The sequence below is a fragment of the Rhineura floridana genome, chromosome 1, assembly GCF_030035675.1.
Source record: "Rhineura floridana isolate rRhiFlo1 chromosome 1, rRhiFlo1.hap2, whole genome shotgun sequence".
Taxonomy (NCBI): Eukaryota; Metazoa; Chordata; class Lepidosauria; order Squamata; family Rhineuridae; genus Rhineura; species Rhineura floridana.
The window spans coordinates 4,723,045-4,750,366 of NC_084480.1; the positions used below are offsets into that span (position 1 = coordinate 4,723,045).

The window sequence follows — 27,322 nt, forward strand, 5'->3', positions numbered from 1 at the left end:
ATCCGCTCTAGCACAGATCTCAACAGATCCCCCTGCTAGGCAACCACCAGTAACGTCCCAATACTAGTATTCCCAGAGACTCTGAATACTGGTATTGTTATTCTCTTCACCGCTGCCACCATTTGTTACAGTTCCCCTTCAGCCTTGGTCATTACCTTACCCTCCCTTCTGGTCTGTGAAACCCCAGCCAAGGATCAGGCCTTTGCTAAACCAAATTAAGTATTTATTACAGATAACAAAGCTAACAAGATTAACAAGATTTCTTCTTAAAGCACATAAGCATATGGTTTTACTCAATACTAATCCGAACTCCACCTCCCTCCTGGCAAACAACTCTCTCAAACCCCACCAAGCAACCCACTCGTTCTCTTCTCCCCCCCCCCGATTCCACTCTCACTCTTCCTTTTATACATTCAGCCATTTTAAACACTCAGCCAATCATCTCGCATTCTACTGCCCATTCACTCCCCCTCCTCTTTCACTCCACTTACCATGTATCTTCTAAAACAACACGACTTACCATATATACATTAATATAGGAACATCTTAAACAACTTGGAAGTTGTTTAAAAACACTATATTAGAAGCTCAACTGCATACCGCAGATCAGAAAAGGTACCGCCAGGGCCAAGAAGATGCCAGCATGGTTAACGAGCAAAGTCAAGGAAGCTCTTAGAGGCAAAAAGTCTTCCTTCAGAAAATGGAAGTCTTGTCCGAATGAAGAAAATAAAAAAGAACACAAACTCTGGCAAAAGAAATGCAAGAAGACAATAAGGGATGCTAAAAAAGAATTTGAGGAGCACATTGCTAAGAACATAAAAACCAACAACAAAAAATTCTATAAATACATTCAAAGCAGGAGACCATCTAGGGAGACAATTGGACCCTTGGATGATAAGGGAGTCAAAGGTGTCCTAAAGAACGATAAGGAGATTGCAGAGAAGCTAAATGAATTCTTTGCATCTGTCTTCACAGTGGAAGATATAGGGCAGATCCCTGAACCTGAACTAACATTTGCAGGAAGGGATTCTGAGGAACTAAGACAAATAGTGGTAACGAGAGAGGAAGTTCTAGGCTTAATGGACAATATAAAAACTGACAAATCACCGGGCCCGGATGGCACCCACCCAAGAGTTCTCAAAGAACTCAAAGGTGAAATTGCTGATCTGCTAACTAAAATATGTAACTTGTCCCTCGGGTCCTCCTCCGTGCCTGAGGACTGGAAAGTGGCAAATGTAACGCCAATCTTCAAAAAGGGATCCAGAGGGGATCCCGGAAATTACAGGCCAGTTAGCTTAACTTCTGTCCCTGGAAAACTGGTAGAAAGTATTATTAAAGCTAGATTAACTAAGCACATAGAAGAACAAGCCTTGCTGAAGCAGAGCCAGCATGGCTTCTGCAAGGGAAAGTCCTCTCTCAGTAACCTATTAGAATTCTTTGAGAGTGTCAACAAGCATATAAATAGAGGTGATCCAGTGGACATAGTGTACTTAGACTTTCAAAAAGCGTTTGACAAGGTACCTCACCAAAGGCTTCTGAGGAAGCTTAGCAGTCATGGAATAAGAGGAGAGGTCCTCTTGTGGATAAGGAATTGGTTAAGAAGCAGAAAGCAGAGAGTAGGAATCAACGGACAGTTTTCCCAATGGAGGGCTGTAGAAAGTGGAGTCCCTCAAGGATCGGTATTGGGACCTGTACTTTTCAACTTGTTCATTAATGACCTAGAATTAGGAGTGAGCAGTGAAGTGGCCAAGTTTGCTGATGACACTAAATTGTTCAGGGTTGTTAAAACAAAAAGGGATTGCAAAGAGCTCCAAAAAGACCTCTCCAAACTGAGTGAATGGGCGGAAAAATGGCAAATGCAATTCAATATAAACAAGTGTAATATTATGCATATTGGAGCAAAAAATCTTAATTTCACATATACGCTCATGGGGTCTGAACTGGCGGTGACCGACCAGGAGAGAGACCTCGGGGTTGTAGTGGACAGCACTATGAAAATGTCGACCCAGTGTGCGGCAGCTGTGAAAAAGGCAAATTCCATGCTAGGGATAATTAGGAAAGGTATTGAAAATAAAACATCCGATATCATAATGCCATTGTATAAATCTATGGTGCAGCCGCATTTGGAATACTGTGTACAGTTCTGGTCGCCTCATCTCAAAAAGGATATTATAGAGTTGGAAAAGGTTCAGAAGAGGGCAACCAGAATGATCAAGGGGATGGAGCGACTCCCTTACGAGGAAAGGTTGCAGCATTTGGGGCATTTTAGTTTAGAGAAAAGGTGGGTCAGAGGAGACATGATAGAAGTGTATAAAATTATGCATGGCATTGAGAATGTGGATAGAGAAAAGTTCTTCTCCCTCTCTCATAATACTAGAACTTGTGGACATTCAAAGAAGCTGAATGTTGGAAGATTCAGGACAGACAAAAGGAAGTACTTCTTTACTCAGCGCATAGTTAAACTATGGAATTTGCTCCCACAAGATGCAGTAATGGCCACCAGCTTGGACGGCTTTAAAAGAAGATTAGACAAATTCATGGAGGACAGGGCTATCAATGGCTACTAGCCGTGATGGCTGTGCTCTGCCACCCTAGTCAGAGGCAGCATGCTTCTGAAAACCAGTTGCTGGAAGCCTCAGGAGGGGAGAGTGTTCTTGCACTCGGGTCCTGCTTGCGGGCTTCCCCCAGGCACCTGGTTGGCCACTGTGAGAAGAGGATGCTGGACTAGATGGGCCACTGGCCTGATCCAGCAGGCTCTTCCTATGTTCTTATCACAAGGGCCTCCTGCAGATACCATCTTATCAGGTCAGTTCTGCACAACATAGGAAATGGACCTTTAGTGTGGCAGCACCTACCCTGTGGAATTCCCTCCCCTTAAATATTAGGCAGGCGCCATCTCTGCTATCTTTTCGGCACCTTTTGAAGACTTTCCTCTTTCAACAAGCCTTTTAAGTTGAGACCTATCCCAGTCTGCGTCTGTGTTGGAATTACTTTTTAATATGTTTTTAAACCTTTTTTTAAGCAATATGTTTTTATTCTTTTTTAAGCAATATGTTTTTATTCTTTTTTTAAAGATGTCTTGAAAGATTTTTTAAAAATGTTTTTAAAGATTTTCTGTTTTAATGTACTTTAAAGTCTGTTTTTATGATGATTTAAAGAGTTTTTAGTGCTTTTGTTTGCCACTCTGGGCTCCTGCTGGGAGGAAGGGCAGGATATATATCAAATCATAAACAAACACCTTCTGCAGCCCCTTCTTCCCAAGTGCATCCCCCTCAGTTAAAACAATTGAGAGAGGTTTCACTGTGGTTAAACCGAGAGCGGATTGGGTGAGGGGCAAGCTTAATATGAATATGTTATGCTCTGTATTGTATTGGCCGGCCGCACACACACACACCCCAGAGATGCTCCATATTTTTCTCCTGCCGATTACAAATAAAATAAAAACAATATCAGGTTCTGTAACGTGTCCATTTGTGTGTTTGGGGCGGTTGGTTTTCTTTTTAGTGTGTTGTTGCTATAGTTGTATTATTTTAAGGTTTGGGCTTTTTTTAAACTTTTTTTTGAAGCTTCATCTATCTAAGATTTGTATAGAGATCTACCTTGAGCATTATATATTGTATCAAATTTAAAAGTAAAAGGAAGAAATGTATAAGAGCAATTTTAATGCTGGGGAGCCAGCGGAAGAGGGGCTGGCTGTCCCGTCCAGAGCCGGAAGGACGAGGTTGAGACGAGGGTGCAAATAAATCTCGTTTTCTTAGAGTAATGGATACATCAAAGGCATTGCGCTTCATAGAAAACCCTGTGCTAACTCACTAGAATCCCTAACTACACTCTAGACATGCTCTGCGGCGTATGAAGGAAGTTGACTCAGCAACTCCCCGCTGTGAGCGGCAAGCTTAAGTAGGGAACGTTTTCGATCGTAATGTCTGACTCCTTCGCAAGTCCTGTCTCTGCCCTGTTCGTTTCTTGCGGTGGCGGGAACGAGGCGAGGGGGGGGCGTGTCTCCAACGGCTCATCAGAAGACACCTGCTCCTGAGCAACGGGCTCGAGGTCGGGGCTGCACCACGCTGGTAGCATCCTGGGAACAGCTGGGCAAGGGAGGAGTTGGCACTGTCTCTGGAACTTCCCCTAATAGGTCCTCTGCAGGAGCTGGGGACGGCGCGCTCTGTTCCTCAGAGATCGCGCCTTTTGTGGGAACTGGCTGGAGTTCGGACTCACCCCCTCCCTCAAGGTCCTGCTCAGACTCAACAACTTCCAAATCTTCTGCGTCTTCTGGCAGCAGAGGCGCTTGAAACTCATCCCTCCCCCCCACCGTTCCTTCTGGGATAGCTGAGGCTCAACATTGGCAGAGGAGGAGCTCAATGGGATCCTCCTCCTTCCCGAGAGCCACTGGCCAGGCTGAATGTTGGGAACTGCACGCACAAGCCAGTAAGAAAGTGTCAGCTCCCATAAATTGGCCTCCCAGGGAGTAAGCGCTCTCTGTAGAGACCCATCACAGTTTTTTGTAATGGGTGGAGTGGGATCCAGGGGGAGGGCTCTGAATGAGAGGAGGATCTCATGTAAGTCCCCCTGTGGCTCCTCCCCCACCACTCTCCCAGAAAGCCCCACTTTGGGGGCTTACATAAGAACATAAGAACATAAGAAGAGCCTGCTGGATCAGGCCAGTGGCCCATCTAGTCCAGCATCCTGTTCTCACAGTGGCCAACCAGGTGCCTTGGGGAAGCCCGCAAGCAGGACCCGAGTGCAAGAACACTCTCCCCTCCTGAGGCTTCCGGCTTCTGCCAGCCCTCAGTCCATCGGGCAGGCTGTCCCCAGCGTACCCCTGGCAATGAAGGCAGTCTCCTGATGGTGAGTTGGTTTGCGCGCCAGAGCTTGGAAAAGTTACTTGTTGGAACTACAACTCCCATCAGCCCAGTCTAGTGGCCATGCTGGCTGGGGCTGATGGGAGTTGTAGTTCAAAAAAGTAACTTTTCCAAGCTCTACCCTAAGTAATGAAAAATGTGCTCGTGTTTTGTTCTATGTAGTCATGCATAAGTGATTCACAAGCTGTTGGGTGTTTTATATATTTGCAAGTCATCTAAAGACTTTTTGTTGAAAGTGATGAATTAATATAAGAAATAAAAATAATAATATATGTAGAACTTTTTATATCAGATTTTATTAATGAATAAAATGCAAAAATACAACTATATTACATTTTGTAAATAAAGTATCAAATTTTAGAAATAAATACTATACATACACAAAACACATACATTAAAAATAATAAGCCTTTTAGCCCTGCCTGTTTCTGTGGGAAGTGCTGTGATAGGCTGGTTGGTAGAAGAGAATGTATTCCATCTTCTTCCATCCTGCAGCTTTACAGGGCTACAGAGTCCAAATGTTTTCATTTTTTCTTTTGTCGTAGCCTACCAAATTCTTACAAATATATAACCTTTCATATATGCTTTAGTATTCATAAATTATAATAAATCATTTCTTAATTTTCCATATATTTAATCCAGTTCACATTCTTTAAAACTCTCATAATATCTAAGAAACTTTAAGCACTGTTTCCAAGAAAGTCACATTTGGAGAAAAACATTTTGTATCCAAGTGATATCACAAACTTGACATCACAATTCTTATCACATCCCTTATTTATCTCTATTATCATTGTCGTCATCATTTATTACCCGCCCTTCACCCTGAGGTCCCAAGGTGTGTTACAACAGTTTAGAGTATGTATTTAAAAACAACTTAAAACAATTTACATTCACAAAAATAGGGTGGGTCCTAAAATACGTCTCAAGTGTCAAAGGCCAGGGTAAAGAGGTGCTTCTTTTACCACTTTATAAATACTAGCTGCCAGTACATCATTTCCTTGCTCCAGCAATTATCCAAAAGTTTCAAATGCTTCCTAGCTGTTCATCCTCTTTGTCAGTATGTCAATGTATGTGAAACTGGTCCTGATCTCTAGCTGCAGGCTCTCCCAGATGCATGTTCCGCGTTCTTTCTCTCTGATAAAAGTTATGATCCTCTGAAAATACCTCTTCAGTCTCAGAACGGTTTTCCTTCCCTTTGCACCTCTCAGTGTAACTTTTCTTTCCTCGAGGCACCTTTCGATAACTTCAGTTTGTGCATGCAGCATCTGAAGAAACCTGCTGTGACAGAATGGCAGAGTTTGAAGAGAAAAGAGGCTATCTATCTTTTTCTCCACCTCCCCACCCTGCCCCAATACTTTGTTGCCTCCTCTACAACAGAGACCTGTGCAGTGGGGAGCAGAGACTGACCTCTTCCTTTGTGTGACCTCCAAGCCAGTTCCCAGTAGATCACGTCTTAAGATGTTCAAGAATCCATGAAGTATTTCGTAGACTGCTATCATGGCAAGCCGTGATTCACTTATTTCCAGGATATCTGAAGGAAAACTGAATGCAGTCAGTTCCTTCAGGCATGCTGAAGGAAACTTTGCGCTCCTCTCTTTCCACAGCTTCAAACTCTGCAAATTAAATCTTTGTTGTTGGACTTTCAGAAAGTTGCAGTCCAGAGCTGTGACTTGAACAGATGACAGTAGCACTAAGCAAAGGGCCCCTGCATGCATGTGGATTCCAATCGCCATGATAGGTTCTCAGGCAGTGCCTGCCAGAGCAGTCTTGAGGTGTGCTTTTATTCTGTAGGGCTGCTTTCCTTTCATCATTTCGTCCTCTAGGGATTTCCAGGTTTCATTTTCACTTTCCACTTGCCAGGCAGAATCTTTTCAGCCATGTACATTTTTTGTTGGGTCCTGAAGGCTCTTTCATGTTCTCTTTTCTTGGTAACCCGGAATAGATTTTGCATTCTCTCCTTGCCCCTGCTCCCCCAATATTTCAACAAGCTCATGGGGCTATTTACATTTGTTATACATCTTTCCAGTCCAAATAGACCATCAGAGCCAAGGATCTCAGATTTCTGCCTGAGACTTTGGAAAGTTACTAAATGTCAGAGTAGGCAATGGTGGGCTAGATGGATCAATTGTATAAGGCCTTTTCTTATTTATTTATTTATTTATTTATTTACCACCCCATAGCCAAAGCTCTCTGGGCGGTTCACAGTAACTAAAACCAAATATGCAAATTTAAAACACATCTTTTAAAAACAATTTAAAACACAATTTAAAACACATGCTAAAATGCCTGGGAGAAGAGGAAAGTCATAAATAAAAGCCACACTTGACCCTCTCTGAAGCTCTGTGTGTGGGTGGGGAGGGGTATCGCACATGAGCTAGAGTTCTGGAAGCTGGTATGCATATAGTGCCAGGTCTTCCCTAGCCTACTGCAAAGACACTTGAAAATGGGACATTTTGTGCACCTCTTCCTCAAAATGGGAGACTCATTGTGCCCCCTCAAATTGCACTTCTCACAAATTAGCCATAAAGCTGAAATTTGCTGTGCGTGTTGCATGAGACATGAAGGCTGTTACAAAAACGTGATGGGGAGACATTTTTTAAGTCTTCTCAAAATGAAGGAGCTGGTGTACTCCGAAATGGTTAAAGGTACTTCCGGACTACCCAGAAAGCAGAAATTTGGCACATGTTGTTGTTGTTATTTGTATTCCGCCCTTCCTCCCAGCATTACTAATTATTTCTTGACATTGTTTTGTGTTTATTGATTTGTTGTTTGGTACTGTGGGCTCCTTTGAGAGGAAGGGATAGATAAAAACCAAATAATCAAGTAGAACTATGCCTTTTGCATGCAAGTCTGCAACCCTGGCCTATGTTTGGTATTTTTTCCCCATTGAGACCTACCTCAGCATGTCTGGGGAGTGTCATTCAAGGATTTATGGAGTCAAAGAATACTGCCTCATTCGAGCAATTTGTGGAAATAAAAGGAATGTGAACATTATTAAAAAGGTATCATAAGCCACACAAATTAGTAGCAAGCATTAGAGGGTTAAAGGTAGTCATTTGGTCTAACAATTACAAACAGTGCACAGAGAAAAGTTTAAGGCAGCTAAGGTGCAATGAAATTGAGTAAGAGAAAAACCAGGGTGGGGAGAGGAAGGGGAAGGATCTTTGCTGAAGGAGGAGAGATGGACCCTGGATGTGCTAATGAATTCAGAGGGAGTCTGCAGGAGCTGGGGAGTTTGGGTGGGATTCCTGTGGGTGGGGGAGGTTCAGGGGTCCTCCTAAGCCTTAAAATCAGATGAGGGATGAGAATAGCTATGAAATTTGGGAGGGGAGGCTTTACAAATTGGCAGTGGCTGGGGGAGGGTGTCTGGGAGAAGGACAGAGAAAGAGAGAAAACTTGTTCCATAGTGGGGTTCTCAGGCAGAACCAAGGAGAGAGGCGGACAACGTTAGGGAAATTCTGAGACAGGGACTGTGCAAATGAGCTAGATGACTATGGGTAGCTGGAAACAAGGTGAGATTTGGGGGCAATAAAGGAAGTGGCTTGAAGTGGGAAGGGGAGAACCTTTGAGAAGGAAGCTAGTAGGGGGAGGGGAAGACCCGGCAAGGTAGGAGAGCCATGGCCCCTGTAATTTATATCCGAGTGGGATTTGGGAGAGGGAGAGGTAGGAATGTGATAGACAGAAGGAGAACAAAGGATTTGAACTCTCCAGCCCTAACCTCCCAAGCCTGGCTGGCCTTTAGATAATATGTGATAAAACTCTGTTTCTTAGCATGCAGCCTTTGGAGCCACCAGTCACTGGGCAATTAAAGCTTCCTCTTTAGGGAGACAGTCCCTCTGGTATGTCATGGTTTCCCCCTTCAGACTAGAGATACCACGGATTGTACCTGTTACCTTATGCATAAAATACATGTGTTGTGACTGCTTGGTTATTGAATAGAAACTCATTAGCCTCTTCCTCCCCCCTCCCCCCCCAACCTCCATCCAACAGCAGTGTTCCTATGCCTTTCTCTGTTGCTCATGAAGGTTTCATTCAGTTACCATATTGGCCATATTTTGTTAATGAATCCTACATAGCAGCTGAAACAAATGACACATAAAGGTTCAAGAGCAGGGTTTTTTTTTGGGGGGGGGGGTCTGCCATGTCTGTAGAACTGTAACATTGTCAAGAGGTTTATCTGAAGATCATCAAGTCTACACCTGCCTTAACGCAGGTTCTCTTATGTGTGTGTGTGTGAAGAGAGAGAGAGAACATAAACTTCCTCATTGATGAATCCATCTAACCTGGAGGATAGTGTTGCCACGAAAGAGAGAGGCAATTAGGTGCCTGATCTAATTGGAGCTTTTGGCGCTCAAATAAATCTTTTTTGAGACTAGTGGGAGAATATAGCAATAGTCAGTTGCAGTTTGGGGACCTCCTAAATTGTTTTTGTAGCACCTCCCCCACACCTCTGGGGAAATAATCTTGTGTGTGGCTGTATACTATTGTCAGCATGGATTTTTTGCATTCTGCCATGTTAAATTGAAAATATCCCCCAAGCCATTCTTCTCCTTCCTATAAGCTCATTTCAAACAAACCTTACAAAACGTATAGTCCAGAGCTCAGAAACAGTTGCTTAACAACCCTCTAAATATTCATGGCAATACACAAAACAGTCAAAGAGGACTGAGAGTTCAATGTGTAAAAAGAGAGAGAGAAAAACTAGACCCTTTTGGACTTTTTTCTGTCTGAGTTCTCCTAATCTGTTGAAATTCATTAAAAAAACAACACAGCCATGTTCACAGAGTACCTGTAATCCTATTACTGACCTTGCCCCATACTCTGCTGGGCTTGCCTAATCAGGGGATGACCAGACCTTTATTTCACTTTAGGCAGTCATGGCTTTCCCCCAAAGAATCCTGGGAAGTGTAGTTTGTGAAGGGTGCTGAGAGGAGACTCCTATTCCCTTGACAGAGTTCCAGTGGCCAGAGTGGTTGAACAGTCAGTCACTCTGATTGAAGCTCTGTGAGGGGAACAGGGCATCTCCTAGCAACTCTCAGCACCCTTCACTAACTACACTTCCCAGGATTCTTTTGGAGAATCAGTGACTGTCTAACGTGAAATAAAGGTCTGGTGAGGATGTGGCCAGGGACAGCTTTGGTTTAAATTTGGGTGGGAGGCTACATGTGCCTGCTGTAGAATAAAAAGGTGGGGGGAACCCTGAAAAAGAATGACATGGTTCACTATGTTTTCCTTGTGGAAAGGAAAGGGGCTTCCCCTCTGCCCAGTGCCCACCCACCCAATCTCCCCCTACCCCAGGTCAGTTTCACCTATCCTCCTCCCCTTCTAATCCTCTCCTTCCCCTCCCCCAGGTCAGTTTCACCTATCCTGAACATGATTGCACAGAAGTAAATCCCATTGAACTCTGTAAGCATGCAAATGAACAAACCTCCCTCCCCTCCCCCCCTCCCATCTCACCTCCCTTTTGCCCCTCCCCTCCCCTTCCAATCCCCTCCTCCCCCCTCCTTCTCCTCCCCTCCCCTCCTTTTTCCCTATCCTCTCCCCTCCCCTCCTTTTTCCCTATCCTCTCCCCTCCTCCTCCCCCATGGTCAGTTTTTCCTATCCTAACCATGATTGCACAGGAGTAAATCTCATTGAACTTAATACACATGCAAATGATCAGACCTGCTTTTCCCCTCCTTCCTCCTCCCCTCCGCTCTTCCTCCTCCCCTCCGCTCTTCCTCCTCCCCTCCGCTCTTCCTCCTCCCCTCCGCTCTTCCTCCTCCCCTCCGCTCTTCCTCCTCCCCTCCGCTCTTCCTTCTCCCCTCCGCTCTTCCTTCTCCCTTCTCCAGCCCTCCCTTCTCCAGCCCTTCTGACCACTCCAGCCCTCCCCCTCCCTCCCTCATGGTCAGTTTTACCTATCATACGCATGATTGCACAGGAGTAAATCCCACTGAATTCAGTAAACAAGCAAACGTTCAAACCTCCCCTCCTCCTGCCCTCTGCTCCCATCCTCTTCCTCCCCATCCCCCATAGTCAGTTTCACCTATCTTAAGCATGATTGCAGGGGAGTAAATCCCATTAAACTCAATAAGCATGAAATGATCAATCCATTCTCAGTAAACTTGCACAGGATCCCATTTCTTACCCACCCACCCCCAATATTAAAAAGCAGAGAAATTCACTAATAGGCAAAAAACCTTGCTGTTTAAGAACTTCCCTATAGCCAACAGACATTTCTATCAAACTTTTAAAAGCAGGAAAATCGGGCAGCTATAGCGAATGCACCAGGGAAGCAGGAGACCCAACCTCCTTTCTGATATATTGTACTGCCCTACAAATTTGTAAAAATGCAAACACAATTTGGATTGGTCTTTCAGAGTCCTGGAGAGAGCTAGTGTGGTGTAGTGGTTAGGGTGTTGGACTACGACCTGGGAGACTAGGGTTTGAATCCCCACACAGCTATGAAACTCACTGGGTGATCTTCAGCCAGTCACTGCCTCTCGGCCTCAGAGGAAGGCAGTGGTAAACCCTCTCTCAATACCACTTACATTAAAAACCCTATTCATAGGGTTGCCATAATTTGGAATCAGCTTGAAGGCAGTCCATTTCCATTTCTATTTTTCAGAGTCAAATCCACTTCCTGTGTAGCTTGGAAGAATTTGATAACGTGTGCCTCTGAGCATATGGTAGTGGTGATAACACATGCAATCAGCCCAAATAACAGAAAAAAGACATGTTTTAGCAGGGAGGAAGCAACAATATTAAGACAGTCGATACTGTTCAGATTGTCACTTTAAATATGTTTGATTTCCTTTGCAATTTTAGTGAAATTTTCTAAGGTGTTCAAGGTGCAAGGTGTTCAAAGATTTTGGAAAACTGTCATCTTAGCTAAGTTAGGCTAAAACACACATTAAAATAAAATAAAATAAAAATAAAAAACGAACAGTATTTTTCCAGGGGGTGCGAGAGCATATTTTGGAAATCCAAGGGGTGCTGGCAGTGGAAAAGGTTAAGAACCACTGCTTTAAGGAGAGGTAACAAAACTTCAAAACTTAATGATAAAATAAGAGAAATACTATGGAGTAAAATATACAGTTTTATTATGAATATTGATACATCTAAAATGCATATTAATCCAGATAGAGTAAGGAACTGAGAAAAGATGTCCATGAAGATATATGAAAATGAGTTTGGCAACACATTCCACAACAGACTGTGTATACAAATCTAAAAGAAAGCTTTTATAAAGTAACGTCAATAGGCTCCATGTCATGCCCCCATATTATGGCATTTGGGAGGTCATACTAGATGAAATTCACTAATAGGCAAAAACCCCTTGTGGGTTAAGTATATATCTATAGCCAACAGACATTACTATCAAACATTAAAAAGCAGGGAAATTGGGCAGCTATAGGGAATCCACCAGGAGACTTGACCTCTCTGAGATATTGTACTGTCCCACAAATTTGACAAAATGCGAACACAATTTGGGTTGGTCTTTCACAGTCCAATCCACTTCTTGTGTTGCTTGGAAGAATTTGATAACGTGCTCCTGAGTATATGGTGAGTGGTGAAACAAGACATGTGCTGTGCTGATCTTGTTTTAGCAGGGAGGTAGGAACTATATTAAGACAGTTGATTCTGTTCAGATAGTCACTTTAAATATGCCTGATTTACTTGCAATTTAAGTGAAGTTTCCTATCGTAAATTATTTTCATTTCCTTCTGTTTCTGTGAATATGTGAAGTACAGCAACACTAAAAAAACTCAGACAATTGTGGAATAATGGCACTTATTCTGCAGAATAGTTTCTAATGGACATGAGGAGTGTCTGAGTTTGCACAGGATAAAACGGTGGGAGGTGAAAATATAGCAAAATTCTAGGTGTGCTCTGTTTTTAATTGATCATGCCCACTTTTCCTTAAGTGGAGTGGTTTAAGCATAACAGGCTGAAAACATGCATCTTGGGCAGGCCAAGTTTGTTTTTTCCAACAGCTAGAGTCTTTGCTTAAGTAGCAACATATCGTAATCAGTCTGACTTTACATCAAACTGCAGTTTGAAGTTCAACCGTTAAGCATCCAGAATAGAAATAGAAACCTCCAGTTTGAAACACAAAAGACTGTCTTCGCCATCATATGACATTGACCAATAAAAAAATGGACTGCCTTCAAGGCGATGAATAGGATTTTTATGGTAAGCGGTATTCAGAGGTGGTTTACCCTTGTCTTCCTCTGAGGCTGAAAGGCAGTGTCTGGCCCAAGGTCACCCAGTGAGCTTCATGGCTGTGTGGGAATTCGAACCCTGGTCTCCCACGTCGTAGTCCAACACTCTAACCACTACACCACACTGGTGTAAAAATGCTTTGAAATTAATAAAAATAAATTTGACACAGATTTCTAGGATGAATAATGAGTGAAATATAATTTTCTAGGTTAGATTCTCTGTAGAAACAGCAGTAACACAGGGAAGAAGCAAAGTAAGAAGGACACCAACAAACATACAAAAATGTAATTCTCCATCTTTGGAGATGGCAGGTGTTGCCACCACTCACCATATGCTCAGAGGCAAATGTTACCAAATTCTTCCAAGCTTATCATTGAGTTGAATTGGACTGTGAAAGACCAACCCAAATTGTGTTTGCATTTTGACCAATTTATAGGGCAGTCCAATATCTCAGAGAGGAGGTCAGGTCTGCTGCTGCCCTGGTGCATTCACTATAGCTGCCCAATTTCCCTGCTTTTTATAGTTTGACAGAAATATCTGTTGGCTATAGATACATTTTTAACCCACAAGGTTTTTTTTACCTATTAGTGAATCATCTCAATATCAAATTGTAAGCAACATCAAACCTAATCAATGCAGACATCATGATGTTTTTGCAAAATAAATAAAAATGGGAAAAGTTTTTTAACTCTGTTAACTGTTGCGTAGCCTTGGCACTGACCTAAAATAAAAAGATCCAGCCATCTTAAAACTACCCAAATGGCAAACTTAAGTGAGCCAAAAATAAATATTCTAATTTTTAAATAAATGCTAAAGTCATCTAGGAACTCATGCAAAAGTAGCTTTAATGCCAGAATCCTTTGGCAAGCCTCCAGTCCTTCAAAATTTGTTCTGTAGAATAGCATGTTCATGGAACATTATGGAAGCAATTATGAAGTGAGTCACTGCCCAAGTTCAACACTTTGCTGGTCTATATTTCTGTGGATTGCAGCACCATTTCCAGGCATGCCTGCTTCCTTCGGCTCTGGGCCATCTTTTCCAGCTTTGGAAACCAAAAAGCTGGGTGGGGAATCCGTCTTGAAATATTGAAAGTAAAATTGGTGATAAACTGAAAATGGAAAGGGACTGCTCCAAATATGGGCAGGGAAGGTGGGGACTAAGATGAAATGTGTCACTCCTTAATATGCTTTCCAGCAGAAACCAAGCACACAGAGATGTGGGTGTTTTTTTTTTAATAGAGATGAATTCTGGTGCCCCTTTTGAGATCATACTGGTGAGGCAGGAAGAAAAGCTACGAGGGAAAACAGACAATTCAAACATCCCACTGAAGCATAGTTTGCATTGCCCATAATTTAGAATGCTGGTTTCTCAACTTCTAAACTGGACTCCTTGAAAATCGCTGACGGTCTTGGCAGACCTGTTAACGATTTTTCTGCCTCTTGTAGCAGTTATAATGTACAGTGCTAGATGCTGTATGATTTTAATTGCTTTTGTTGCTGCTTTTATTTCTTTTATTGTATTTTATTGTATTACAATTTCAATTCTATAGAATTTGAATTCTGTGGACATGCCACAGACCACCAGAATGAAGCTCATGGACCACAGTTTGGGAACCCGTTTTAGAACACAAAGCAGGGCTTGAACTTCCAAATGTGTTGTGGCACGTCCTGCTTGAAGCAGCTTGTCATAAGAACGTAAGAACATAAGAACATAAGAAGAGCCTGCTGGATCAGGCCAGTGGCCCATCTAGTCCAGCATCCTGTTCTCACAGTGGCCAACCAGGTGCCTGGGGGAAGCCCGCAAGCAGGACCCGAGTGCAAGAACACTCTCCCCTCCTGAGGCTTCCGGCAACTGGTTTTCAGAAGCATGCTGCCTCTGACTAGGGTGGCAGAGCACAGCCATCATGGCTAGTAGCCATTGATAGCCCTTGATAGCCTTTTTCCTTTTTCCCTGCTTCCTTTTTCCACTTGCTCAGCACTCCTGTTTTTGTGGGGCCTCCAGATGTTAGCAGTGATGTTAACTATGGTTTGTCAGTTCAGACACCACATTGAATCATAGTTTCACAAACCCATTTCAAACCATGGACAGACTGGGAGACATACTCAAAACTACAGCTAACCTCTTTTGTCCTTTTTTATTCAACAGAAATAGATTGAATAAAAAGGTTCAACAGTAAAACGAAGTTTTTAAAAAAGTAAAATTATGAGACAAAATAGCATATAACATTGTACATTGTTTTAATACTTCTTATTTCAGTGATTTATAAACTATTCTACTAGGTATCTAGGAAATGTCACACAAAATATAGAAAAGTTAACTGAATTTAACCATGAGAAACTCGTGAATGGGAATGAGTTAAAAAATCTCATGGATGGGATAATTGTCAGTTCTGAAAATGACACTCCTGCCAAAAGATTACTTTTGTTTATGGACGTATCAGGAACTTCTCTAACAATTGCTATTTGGCAAAAATTATTTATAAATTTTATTTGGGGCGGGGGGAAATATCTAGGGTTGTATGGAACACATTATCAAGGCCACATTATCTTGCATTAAAAAAGTATTATGAGGCAGCTATGTTAACTCATTTAGGAGCATGTTTTCATCCAAATAAAACATTAATTATGGGACAATATAATGTGTCAACAGAACTTAAAAAGACACTTTGTCACTGGAACAGATTTGACAAGGAGAGAATTAAAACAAAACCATGCACTCAAACTGTATTCAGCATTTGGTATAAAGGGAACCTTAAGCTTAGGGCTGACCCACCACTGGGGATTACATTCAAGAATTCGATTGAACATTCCTAGGCAAGTTACGATATGAATTAAGAATAATATGATTGAATTAAGGAAATTGTGTAAAGCCGGTATTTTTAAAATTTAACTAGAAATAAGCAATAAAATGGGGCAACATTGTTCTCCTTTTTCAATATTTTCTGGTTAGACATCACAAACTGTTGAGCAAATACGACCCTTTAAGGCAGTGGCTGTTAACCTGGGGTGCACCCCCCCCCAGGGGTGTGAGACACTTTTTCTAGGGGTGCACGGTGTTCAAAGATTTTGGAAAACTGTCATTTATCTTAGCTAAGTTAGGCTAAAACACACATTAAAATAAAATAAAATAAAAATAAAAAACGAACAGTATTTTTCCAGGGGGTGCGAGAGCATATTTTGGAAATCCAAGGGGTGCTGGCAGTGGAAAAGGTTAAGAACCACTGCTTTAAGGAGAGGTAACAAAACTTCAAAACTTAATGATAAAATAAGAGAAATACTATGGAGTAAAATATACAGTTTTATTATGAATATTGATACATCTAAAATGCATATTAATCCAGATAGAGTAAGGAACTGAGAAAAGATGTCCATGAAGATATATGAAAATGAGTTTGGCAACACATTCCACAAAAGACTGTGTATACAAATCTAAAAGAAAGCTTTTATAAAGTAACGTCAATAGGCTCCATGTCATGCCCCCATATTATGGCATTTGGGAGGTCATACTAGATGAAATTCACTAATAGGCAAAAACCCCTTGCGGGTTAAGAATATACCTATAGCCAACAGACATTACTATCAAACATTAAAAAGCAGGGAAATTGGGCTATAGGGAATCCACCAGGAGACCTGACCTCTCTGAGATATTGTACTGTCCTACAAATTTGACAAAATGCGAACACAATTTGGGTTGGTCTTTCACAGTCCAATCCACTTCTTGTGTTGCTTGGAAGAATTTGATAACGTGCTCCTGAGTATATGGTGAGTGGTGAAACAAGACATGTGCTGTGCTGATCTTGTTTTAGCAGGGAGGAAGGAACTATATTAAGACAGTTGATTCTGTTCAGATAGTCACTTTAAATATGCCTGATTTACTTTGCAACTTAAGTGAAGTTTCCTATCGTAAATTATTTTCATTTGCTTCTGTTTCTGTGAATATGTGAAGTACAGCAATACTTTGCATAATTTACATTTAAAAAAGCTCCAAAAACAATTGTGGAATAATGACACTGACTACTCTGCAGAATAGTCTTCTGTGGACATGAGGTGTATCTCAGTTTGCACAAGATAAAACGGTGGCAGGTGAAATATATTCTAGCAAATTTCTAGGTGTGCTATATGTTTTTAATTGACCATGCCCACCCTTCCTTAAGTGGAGTGGTTTAAGCATAACAGGCTGAAAACATGCATCTTGGGCAGGCCAAGTTTGTTTTTTCCAACAGTTAGATTCACTGCTTGAGTAGCAACATATTGTAATCAGTCTAATTTTACATCAAACTGCAGTTTCACATTCAACTGTTAATGCACCCAAAATAGAAATAAAATATACCCTCCAGTTTGAAACACTAAAGGCTGTCTTCGCCATCATATGACATTGACCAAGAAGAGAGGGGATGAGAAGGGGGAGGGGAGGGGATTGGAAGCAGAGTGGTGGGAAGGGGAAGGGAGGGGATAGGAGGGGAGGGCAGGTTTGATCATTTGCATGCTTACTGAGTTCAGTGCGATTTACGTCTGTACAATCATGCTTAAGATAGGTGAAACTGACCTGGGGGAAGGGGAGGGAGGGGTAGAGAGGAAGTGGGAGGAGGGAGGGGAGGGGAGGGGATTGGGGGGTGAGCACTGGGCAGAGGGGAAGCCACTTTGATTTCCAAAAGGAAAACATTGTGAACAGTATCATTGTTTTTCAGGGTTTCCTCCACCTTTTAATTCTATGGCAGACACGTGTAGTCTCCCACCAAAATTTAAGCCAAAGGTGTCCCTGGCCACATCCACACCAGACCTTTATTTCACTTTAGACAGTTGTGGCTTACCACAAAGAATCCTGAAAAGTGCACTTTGTGAAGAGTGCTGACAGTTGTTAGGAGACACCTCATTCACCTCACAAAGCTACAGTCCCCAGAATTCTTTGGGAAGAGGGGCTGACTAAACCACTCTGACCACTGGAGCTTTGTCAAGGGAATAGGAGTCTCCTAACAATTCTCAGCACCCTTCACAAGCTACATTTCCCAGGATTCTCTGGGCGAAGCCATAACTATTTAAGGTGAAATAAAGGTCTGGTGTGGGTGTGGTCCCCTGATTAGGCAAGCCAAACAGCTGCGAGTCTGGCTTTTAGAACACTGACAGTTGGTTCTTACTGACCATACGTGCGCTATCATAGACTCCAATGTTAAATTTCTTAATTAAAAATCAGCAATGTTTTTTTAAAAAACTTTTCTACTCTAGGAGATGAAGGTCAGAGTATGGGGCAAGGTCAGTAATAGGATTTACAGGTACTCTGTGAACATTGCTGATTTTTAATTAATTATGAGACCAGTGACAGAAAAAAGCCCAGTAAGAGGTCTGGATTTTTTTCCGTGTTTTACACTTGGAACTCTCGATTGTCTTTGAGTGTTTTGTGTATCGCCATGAAAACATGGAGGGTGTTAAGCAAGCATTTCTGAGTTCAGGACTATGAGTTTTGTAAGATTTTGTTTTGAAATGAGCTTATGGGAAGCAGCAGAATGGCCTGGGGGGTATTTTCAATTTAACATTGTGGAATGAGAAAAATCAATACTGGCTATATAAATATTCTCTTGTGGCTGTTTAATTAGACCTATAACAGGGTATGAATTACCAGCAGAACCACTAACTACATTGAGTGGAAAATATTAGACAGGCCTTTTTGGTGCTTACTGAAGACCTTCCTCTTTCAACAAGCTTTTCAAGTAGAGATCTTTCCTAGTCTGCATCTGTACCAGAATTGTTAAGATATTTTTATCGGTTTATCACTTGTTTGCCATCCTGGACTCCTTTTTTGGAGGAAAGGCAGGATATAAGTTTTAAGTAATAGTAGTAATAATGTCTTACCAGTAGATATAGAATTGATGACACATCTGTTAACAGCTGTCCATATGGCAATATGTTAAAACTGGAAGAGATGGCAGGCAACCCAATAATTTATTTATTGACAAGTACGGGAATTTAATTATATACTGATGCGGTAAGACACAAGAAAATTTCTGCCCGTGTATCTTGCTGGAAACAATTTTAAGGAATGGTTTAGCATACTCTTTCTTTCTTTCTTTCTTTCTTTCTTTCTTTCTTTCTTTCTTTCTTTCTTTCTTTCTTTCTTTCTTTCTTTCTTTCTTTCTTTCTTTCTTTCTTTCTTTCTTTCTCTCTCCCTCTCTCTCTCTCTCTCTCCCTCTCCCTCTTTCTCTCTCTCTCTTTCTCTCTCTCTCTCTCTCTTTCTCTCTCTCTCTCTCTCTCAAAAAAAACTATGTATATTACATATGCATAGATTTTGTGTGTGTATAATATAATATTGCCTTTATTCCTCAGTATTATGTTTTGATGAACCAATAAAAAAATTGGGGGCAAAACACAATTCCACTCTTCTGTTTGTATGACAAGGGTGCTACACTTCATCCTTAACCATGATTTGGTGCATTGTTTGAGCTTCAGTGTAAAAGACCTGTTGACTGTTGAAAGAAATGTCTGTTAAGCAGCACCCTGTGTTTGTGGGCACCGTACAATTGGAGGTTTATTTATTTTCCTTGTAGCTGGCTTCATTTTGAATCTAGGCTTTAAAATAAATACTGTTGATGTTTACCCTTTCTTCAGGATTACTATGGAATTACATTCCCTGCTGCTGCAACCTTGACGGGCAGAGAGGGGAGCCTTGCTAACAACCCTTATTCAGGTGAGTATGAATTCCAAGATGTTGGCCATACCAAATGCAAAAGGTGATGTTTTGCTCAGTTTTGCCACTAATTTTTAGAAGTGATCTTGTGCAGGTTCCAGTATTTATGCTGCAAACCTGTTAATTAATAATGGAAGTTTATTTTCATGGAAGTGGGGACTGCTCCCTTGATGCCATGCACTTGTGAGCGTCTCAGAAACATCTTTCTGACCAATGTTAGGAATACAAGAGGTGGACCTTTATTATTATTATTATTATTATTATTATTACTATTACTATTACTACTACTACTACTACTACTACTACTACTACTACTACTACTACTACTAATAATAATAATAATAATAATAATAGATTTATATCCCACCTTTCCTCCCAGTAGGAGCCCAGGGTGGCAAACAAAAGCACCAAAAACATTAAAACATCATAAAAACAAACTTTAAAATGCATTAAAACAAAACATATTCAAAAACATTACTTAAAGAAAACTTTCAAAACATCTAATATTAAAAACATTTTAAAAATAAGGCTTAAGAACATATTAAAAAGCAATTCTAACACAGACGCAGCCTGGGATAAGGTCTCAAAAGGCTTGTTGAAAGAGGAACGTTTTCAGTAGGCTCTGAAAAGATAACAGAGATGGTGCCTGTCTAATATTCAAGGGGAGGGAATTCCAAAGGGTAGGTGCCTCTACACTAAAGGTCCATTTCCTATGTTGTGTGGAACGGACCTTCTGATAAGATGGTATGTGCAGGAGGCCCTCACCTGCAGAGCGCAGTGATCGACTGGGTATATAAGGGATAAAATGGTCTTTCAGATATCCTGATCCCAAGCTGTATAAGGCTTTGTACATCAAGACTAGAACCCTGAACTTGGCCCGGTAGCAAATGGGCAGCCAGTACAATTCTTTCAGCAGCAGGGTGACATGTTGGTGATACCCTGCCCCAGTGAGCAGTCTCGCCGCCGCATTGTGCACCAGCTGCAACTTCCAGACCAACCTCAAGGGCAGCCCCACATAGAGCGCATTACAGTAATCCAACCTGGACCTTACCAGTGCATGGACAACAGTGGTCAGGCTATCCCGGTCCAGAAACGGCCCCAGCTGTCTTACCAGCCGAAGCTGATAAAAGGCACTCCTAGCGACAAAGAGGGATCCAGGAGCACCCCCAGACTACGGATCTGCTCTTTCAGAGGGAGTATGACCCCGTCCAAAGGAGGCAACTGACCAATTATCAGAACTTGGGAACCAACAACCCACAGTGCCTCCATCTTGCTATGATTCAGACTCAGTTTATTGGCCGCCATCCAGCCCACCACCGAGTACAGGCAGTGGTCCGAGGCTTGCACGGCCTCTCCCAATTCAAATGTTACGGGGAAATAGAGCTGGGTATCATCAGCATACTGCTGACACCTTGCCCCAAAGCTCCTGTTGACTGCTCCCAAGGGCTTCATATAGATGTTAAACAGCATGGGGGACAAGATGGTACCCTACGGCACCCCACAGCACAGCTGCCAGGGGGGCGAAAGGCAGTCACCCAATGCTATTCTCTGAGAGTGACGCTGGAGATAAGATTGGAACCACTAAAACAGTGCCTCCAATACCCATCTCACCAAGTCGGCCCAGAAGGATACCATGGTCAATGGTATCAAAAGTCTCTGAGAGATCAAGTAAGAATAACAGGGTCACACTCCCCCTGTCTTTCTCCAATCAAGGTCATCCATCAGGGCAACCAAGGCCGATTCAGACCCATAACCAGGCCTGAACCCAGACTGGGTTCTTTGGATTTGATTCTTTTGGGTGGTCCTTAACATTCATTCAGCTCTGGAGATTTATGGCATTTTTATTAAGCAACGCTAAGACAAAATGAGGGTCCAGCATAAAGTACATACCCTTGGCAAGAATCTTCTTTTCTATGAACAGAATATTAAATATTACTAAATGTTTGTTTTTCTGAAAACAAACATTTTCCCAGGGTCCAGGGCCTCTGTTGAGAAGGCCCTGCTGGCTGTCATAAATGTTTACTTATGGTACTAAGATGGAATCAGGCCTTTTAGGGTGATGTCTGCAGGAGCTTCTGGGACTGTTTTTTTATTTTAGCTGTTAACTTATTACAAGCATGATTACCATGACACTTAATGCAGGAAAAAGCCATTTTAATTTTAGATACAGTCCTTGAACGTGTGGGTGTTAAAAGTCTGTGGAAGTGCAGTTTTCTCTTCCTGTGCATGGACAGGTGTTAAAGATGTGCGTTTATCAGTTGCTGATTTGTATTTTTCATTTCCAAGAAATCTCTGCATTTTAGAAATCCTGCCCCTTCTATTTTATGAATGAGAACCTTACACTTGAGGTTGCATAATATGCAGGGATTACAAAAAAAAAGGGGGGGAGGGTCCTCTCTTTTAAGAGTTGCTGTAAAGCAAAGTGCAATAGTACTACCTATGAAGACTTTGGCAAAAGCCCATTTAAGTTAGACAACTTGGGTCTGGTGTTCCCAAGAGCAAATAAAGGGTGAAACTGTATCGATCACTCCAGTTTGCAGCACTCTGCTCCCTGCACCCAAAAAAGATCTTTTGCACATAGAATCTGGACTAGAGTGAAGGTGAGGCTAGAATCCTTCCTAACGTGTTAACTTCCTATATGCAGAAAGACTTTCTCCCCACACCGATGGCCGTGCATTCCATTACCTTTTGTCTGACATGGTACAGCCCAAGAACTAGGTTATTGCCTCACCTGCTTCTTTTGCCAGAGCTAGCCATCAGCTTCATAAGGATCAAGGAATTAAATAGGTGCTTGCCTTAGGGCCAGAGCAGTAAAGCTAGGAGGAGCTGCAGCTTGGCAGGAGAAAGAAAGGGATAGATTAAGGTCTCCTGTGAGCCAAAGGGCTACTACAGAGGAGGCTTCCTGCCATGACTCTGATGATGTACTTCCCTGGCCTTGTTGGGGAGTTGCTGTCTAGGCAGAGGTGCCTGTTGCATCCTGCATGAGTCACGGAGGTATGGCCAGATTGGTGAGTCAGGCAGAAACGGAAGGGATCGACTTCACTATAGGTGGCTAATTCTTACTCTTGTTCTCTCTCTTTTTGTACTCTAAAAGTAAAATTCTACAGGGGTAACAAGGAAGTGTACCAGGTGCCTTGGCTGTTAAACGTGTGAGAAACACAAGTTGGTGAATAGACCAGAGCCAGGGATTCCTTGGTTTTCTCTAAAGCTCAGGAATGACTCCCCTACTGAATGTGCAGAGTCCAAGCATAGCAGATGGGAGCCTTTTAGTATCTGGTGGGGGTAGATGAGGGGGTTTGTGTGTGTGAGAGAGAGAGAAAGAGAGAGAGCACCCAGGCCCATCAAGCTGTCCCAAGCAGGGCTGTGGAGTCGGAAGCAATTTTGGGTGGAGTCGGAGTCGGTAGAAATGTACTGACTCCGACTCTCGCTTCAAAATAAATTTTGATTGACAAATTTTTTAAAATATAAATTCAAAATGTCAAAGAAGCTTCCCATGAAGTCAGCTGTAGTTGAGCATTTCACCATAACTCAAGATGGAAAACATTTTATGTGTCGGTGTATGACACAGGACCCAGACGAAGACAAATGCTGTGATGCCAAGATCAGCGCATATTCAGGCAGCGATAAAAATGCTCCTATGAGAGCATCCAATTTAAAAAGACATTTACAGCCCTTTCTAGGGCTGTGGAGTTGGAAGTAATTTTGGGTGGAGTCGGAGTCGAAGGTTTAGCATACCGACTCCACAGCCCTGGTCCCAAGTACATCATCCACCTTTCAGATCTGGAGGAGGCTAGCTTGACCAGCTATAGCAGGGCTAGCCAACATGGTGCCCTCCAGATGTTATTGGACTCCAGTTTCCACCAGCTCCAGCAGCATGGCCAGTGGTCAGGGATGATGGGAGTTGTGGCGCAATGAGATCTGCAGGCCACTTCATTGGTCATCCCCGAGTTGTAAGTTCTCAAGGGCCCATTTCTCGCAGTGCAGAAAGTGCTTTGTGGGCTGAGTGATGAAGGCAGGGGACATGGGCAATGCTGCCAAGTTGGTTGGCAGCCCCAGCCTTGTCAGTCACTGTGCATGGGAAGTCCCTACCACCTTAGTGCCTGCGTGTACTCAGCCACCCGATTCCTGGCATTCTCCTTCATGGTGTTTTTTCCTCCCCAGGTGATGTAACGAAATTTGGCCGTGGAGATTCTGCTTCACCTGCACCTGCCACCACCCTAGCCCAGGCCCAGCAGAACCAGGCCCAGACTCTCCACACGGCTCAGCAGCCCTTCCTCAACCCCACACTGCCACCTGGGTACAGCTACACTGGCTTGCCCTATTACGCCGGCGTGCCAGGAGTCCCCAGCGCATTCCAGTATGGGCCCGCCATGTTTGTAAGTTGCAGGAATCCAAATGGCTGCCCCCGGGGCTTTGCTCGGGTTCCAAGTCCCAGGATCCTTGGGGATCCACCCAGGGTGGGTGAGCAGGCTTTACAGAACAAAGAGGGATTTTGAGGATCTGGACTGGAGTACAAAATTGCACCCTCTCTGGCAGCTGCATAATTTGAGAGGTGCCACATTGGGTTGTATGATAGCTCACCCCATAATTTTTTCTCCTGGGAAGGTTGTGTGGATGGGTTGTCCTCATGTTTGGTGTGGAAGGATTTGCATCCAGTCCTGGCTGTGTGTGTGGCCTGGACCTGTTAGTTCTGCAGTCGCCTTTGTGCAGCGCACTTGCCCTCTCATTGCACCATGTTGCTTGTCTAACTCGGGGCGGGGGTGAAGGATGGCCATGCCAAGAGAACTCAAGAAGTGCCCTCTGATGGTTTGCAGGCAGGTGTTGCCATCTATGCAGTTACGGAAGTGTGAGCCCAAGGATGTGTTTCAGTCAGGAAAGCTGGCCCAGATCTCTTGGGGCAGAGAGGGGGCCAGCTTTTTCAGGCCTTGGACTTGTGTTGCACCTTGACTTGAAGCATGAGATCCACTTCTGTGGGTGTTTTTTTTTAAAAAAATTATACATCTTTCTGCTTTTTCCCCATTCTTCCAACTGTTCCTCTTCTCTCTCTCCCTCTTTCCCCTACTCTTCTTTTTAAAAAAGTTTAACAGCAGCAGCAATTGAAGTGGTGGTGTTGCCGCTGCCGCTAGTGTGATCAACTGTAGATTACAGTGCAACTCACAGCCTGCCTTTTGAAGGCTAGAATCTTGTGAGATGGGATGGCGCTAAAGTGCAGTGGAGATCATTTTTTTTGTAGAAAATTGCACACAGGGAGTGTTGGGTGATCATGCCAGAGGAGGAGGAGGAAGAGGTCTAACATGGACTAGAAATAACTGTATAAATTACTGACGCAGGAAAGAATTAAGTTTCGCTGTTGCAGAAAAATAAAGTGACCAGAGAGAACTCTTGCACGGAGTTTTGCATATTTGGTGCACTCAGTATTAGAGACCTGCATATTCAGAGCTTTAAATTGCACGGGGAACCTCCAGTAACACAGGAGCCTTTCCACTTCAGAACCTCACCACCACCCCCAGCAGACAAAGAAACCACAGCAGCAGAAGGGCAAGGGCTTTCTTTATTTTTAAACAAGATTTACATACATCATGAAAACCTATATATATATAATGTTGAAAGTGTTAATTGATAATTAAGGTAATCTGTTTAATTCTAATCTAAGACTGGTTTGGCCACATTGTTTGACATGTGGTCTATTGTAATGGACTCCAAATGTCAAGGTTCCAGTGACTTTGCCCTTTGAATGTTGGGTTATGTAGCATTTCCCAACTTCCCACAGGCATCATTTCGACCCATTTTTATTAAAATGACACGTTGCCATCTTGCAAATGACTGGGCAAACTGTACTGAAGACGGACGTTGGAGTGTGCATAGTCTTTTCTCAAATACCAGCCTACTGTTCCCTCAAGCCAGCTACCCATGACTGTCCCCCTTATATGAGGGCAAACCAGTGGACAAGATACCTATTTTTCTCAGGAAACACCCTAAGAAAAGCAGATCCTCACAAGTGCATAAAATGCTAAGCCAAATTCATCTGAGGTGGATTCTCATTTCACACAGACCAAGTGAAAAAGGCACAGAAGGTGGGAATAATTTTTGGAGACTGCCTTTACTGGATCCAGAAGGACTGGATGCATCTTGCAGGGTCTCTGTCAAGTGCGCTGTCTCTCTCTCTCTTGCTGTATCTTGTTTTGGGGGTGGAGATGCATCCACATAAATTTATTTATTTATTTATTTATTAAATTTATATACCGCCCGACTAGCAATAGCTCTCTGGGCGGTGAACATAAAATAGCATAAAAATACAATGAATAACAAAATAATACTAAAATACAATCAACAATCCAATACAATAAACATTTTTAAAAGTAAATCAGTGTAACTTAAAATGCTTCAGAGAATAGGAAGGTTTTGACCTGGTGCCGGAAGGAGAGCAGAGTCGGCGCCAGGCGTACTTCCTCAGGGAGACTGTTCCATAGTTCGGGGGCCACCACTGAGAAGGCCCTAGATCTTGTCATCACCCTCCGGGCCTCCCTATGAGTCGGAACCTGGAGGAGGGCCTTCGTAGTAGACCGTAGCGTACGGGCCGGTTCGTATCGGGAGAGGTGTTCCGACAGGTATCGTACTTATACGTACTTTAACAGCCTGTAGCTGTTAAAATTGTCTGGGTCCAAGGAAGGCTTTTTCAGGAGTGGTCTCACCACTGCCTCTTTCAGACAGCCCGGGACCAACTCCCTCTTGTAAAGAGGCATTTATCACTTCCTTGGCCCAGCTACCTGTTCCATTCCTACTAGTTTTTATCAGCCAGGAGGGGCAAAGATCCAGTACCGAAGTGGTTGCACGTACCTGTCCAAGCACCTTGTCCACGTCCTCGAGTTGAACCAACTGAAGCTCATCCAACAAAACAGGACAAGACTGTGCTCCGGACATCTCACTAGGATCTACTGCTATAACTTGAGACTCTAGGTCCTGGTGGATACATGAGATCTTATTCTAGAAGTGATCGGCAAACTGATTACAGCGGGCCTCCGATGATTCCACCGTGTCCGGAGGGTTTGAATTGAGAAGCCCCCGGACAACTCGAAAGAGCTCCGCTGGGCGGCAAAGAGATGATTTAATAGTGGCAGCAAAATGATGTTTTTTAGCTGCCTTCACTGCTCCTACATAGAGCTTAGTTGAAGCACTAACCAGCGCATAATTGTATCCGTCGGGAGTTCGTCTCCATTTCCGCTCAAGCCTCCTCCTATCTTGCTTCATCGCTCTCAGCTCCGGAGTATACCATGGAGCTGTATGAGCTCTACACAGGAGAGGGCGTGCAGGAGCGATCGTGTTTACAGCCCGGGTCATCTCCGTATTCCGCAGAGCGACCAGGGCTTCAGCAGGAGCGCCAGTCCTATCAGCCGGAAAATCCCCCAGAGCCCTTTGAAAACCTTCAGGATCCATTAGTCTCCGGGGGCGGACCATTTTAATAGGTCCCCCACCCTTGCAGAGGGAAGAGGTTACTGAAAGTCTAAACTTCAGCAAGCAGTGGTCTGTCCATGACAAAGGGCGTGTTGTAAAACTCCCCACACCCAGATCACTTT

At 43.1% G+C, this 27,322-nt stretch overlaps 2 protein-coding genes across 3 annotated transcripts in view; one reads left to right on the plus strand and one right to left on the minus strand.

The window, feature by feature from the left end:
- The window catches only part of UBAP2 (ubiquitin associated protein 2), a 140,417-nt gene that overhangs the window by 105,252 nt on the left and 7,843 nt on the right, over positions 1-27,322 (plus strand). For both annotated transcript variants that reach the window (XM_061613340.1, XM_061613341.1), the window contains exons 22-23: positions 19,670-19,748; positions 23,910-24,124. In XM_061613340.1, coding sequence (XP_061469324.1) covers positions 19,670-19,748; positions 23,910-24,124 — 294 coding nt within the window. The remainder of the gene's footprint in view (positions 1-19,669; positions 19,749-23,909; positions 24,125-27,322) is intronic.
- LOC133375553 (interferon epsilon-like) lies at positions 5,900-6,598 on the minus strand. The gene is made up of 2 exons (XM_061607312.1): positions 6,273-6,598; positions 5,900-6,140 (listed from the first exon to the last, which is right to left on the minus strand). Exons 1-2 carry the CDS (start codon positions 6,596-6,598, stop codon positions 5,900-5,902), a joined length of 567 nt encoding a protein of 188 aa, XP_061463296.1.

Coding starts and splice junctions, on each gene's coding strand:
- LOC133375553 (XM_061607312.1), bottom strand. CDS start 6,598: ATGGCGATTGGAATCCACATGCATGCAGGGGCCCTTTGCTTAGTGCTA. Junction 6,141..6,272: donor GAGGTCACACAAAGGAAGAG/GTCAGTCTCTGC, acceptor CTGTCACAGCAG/GTTTCTTCAGATGCTGCATG.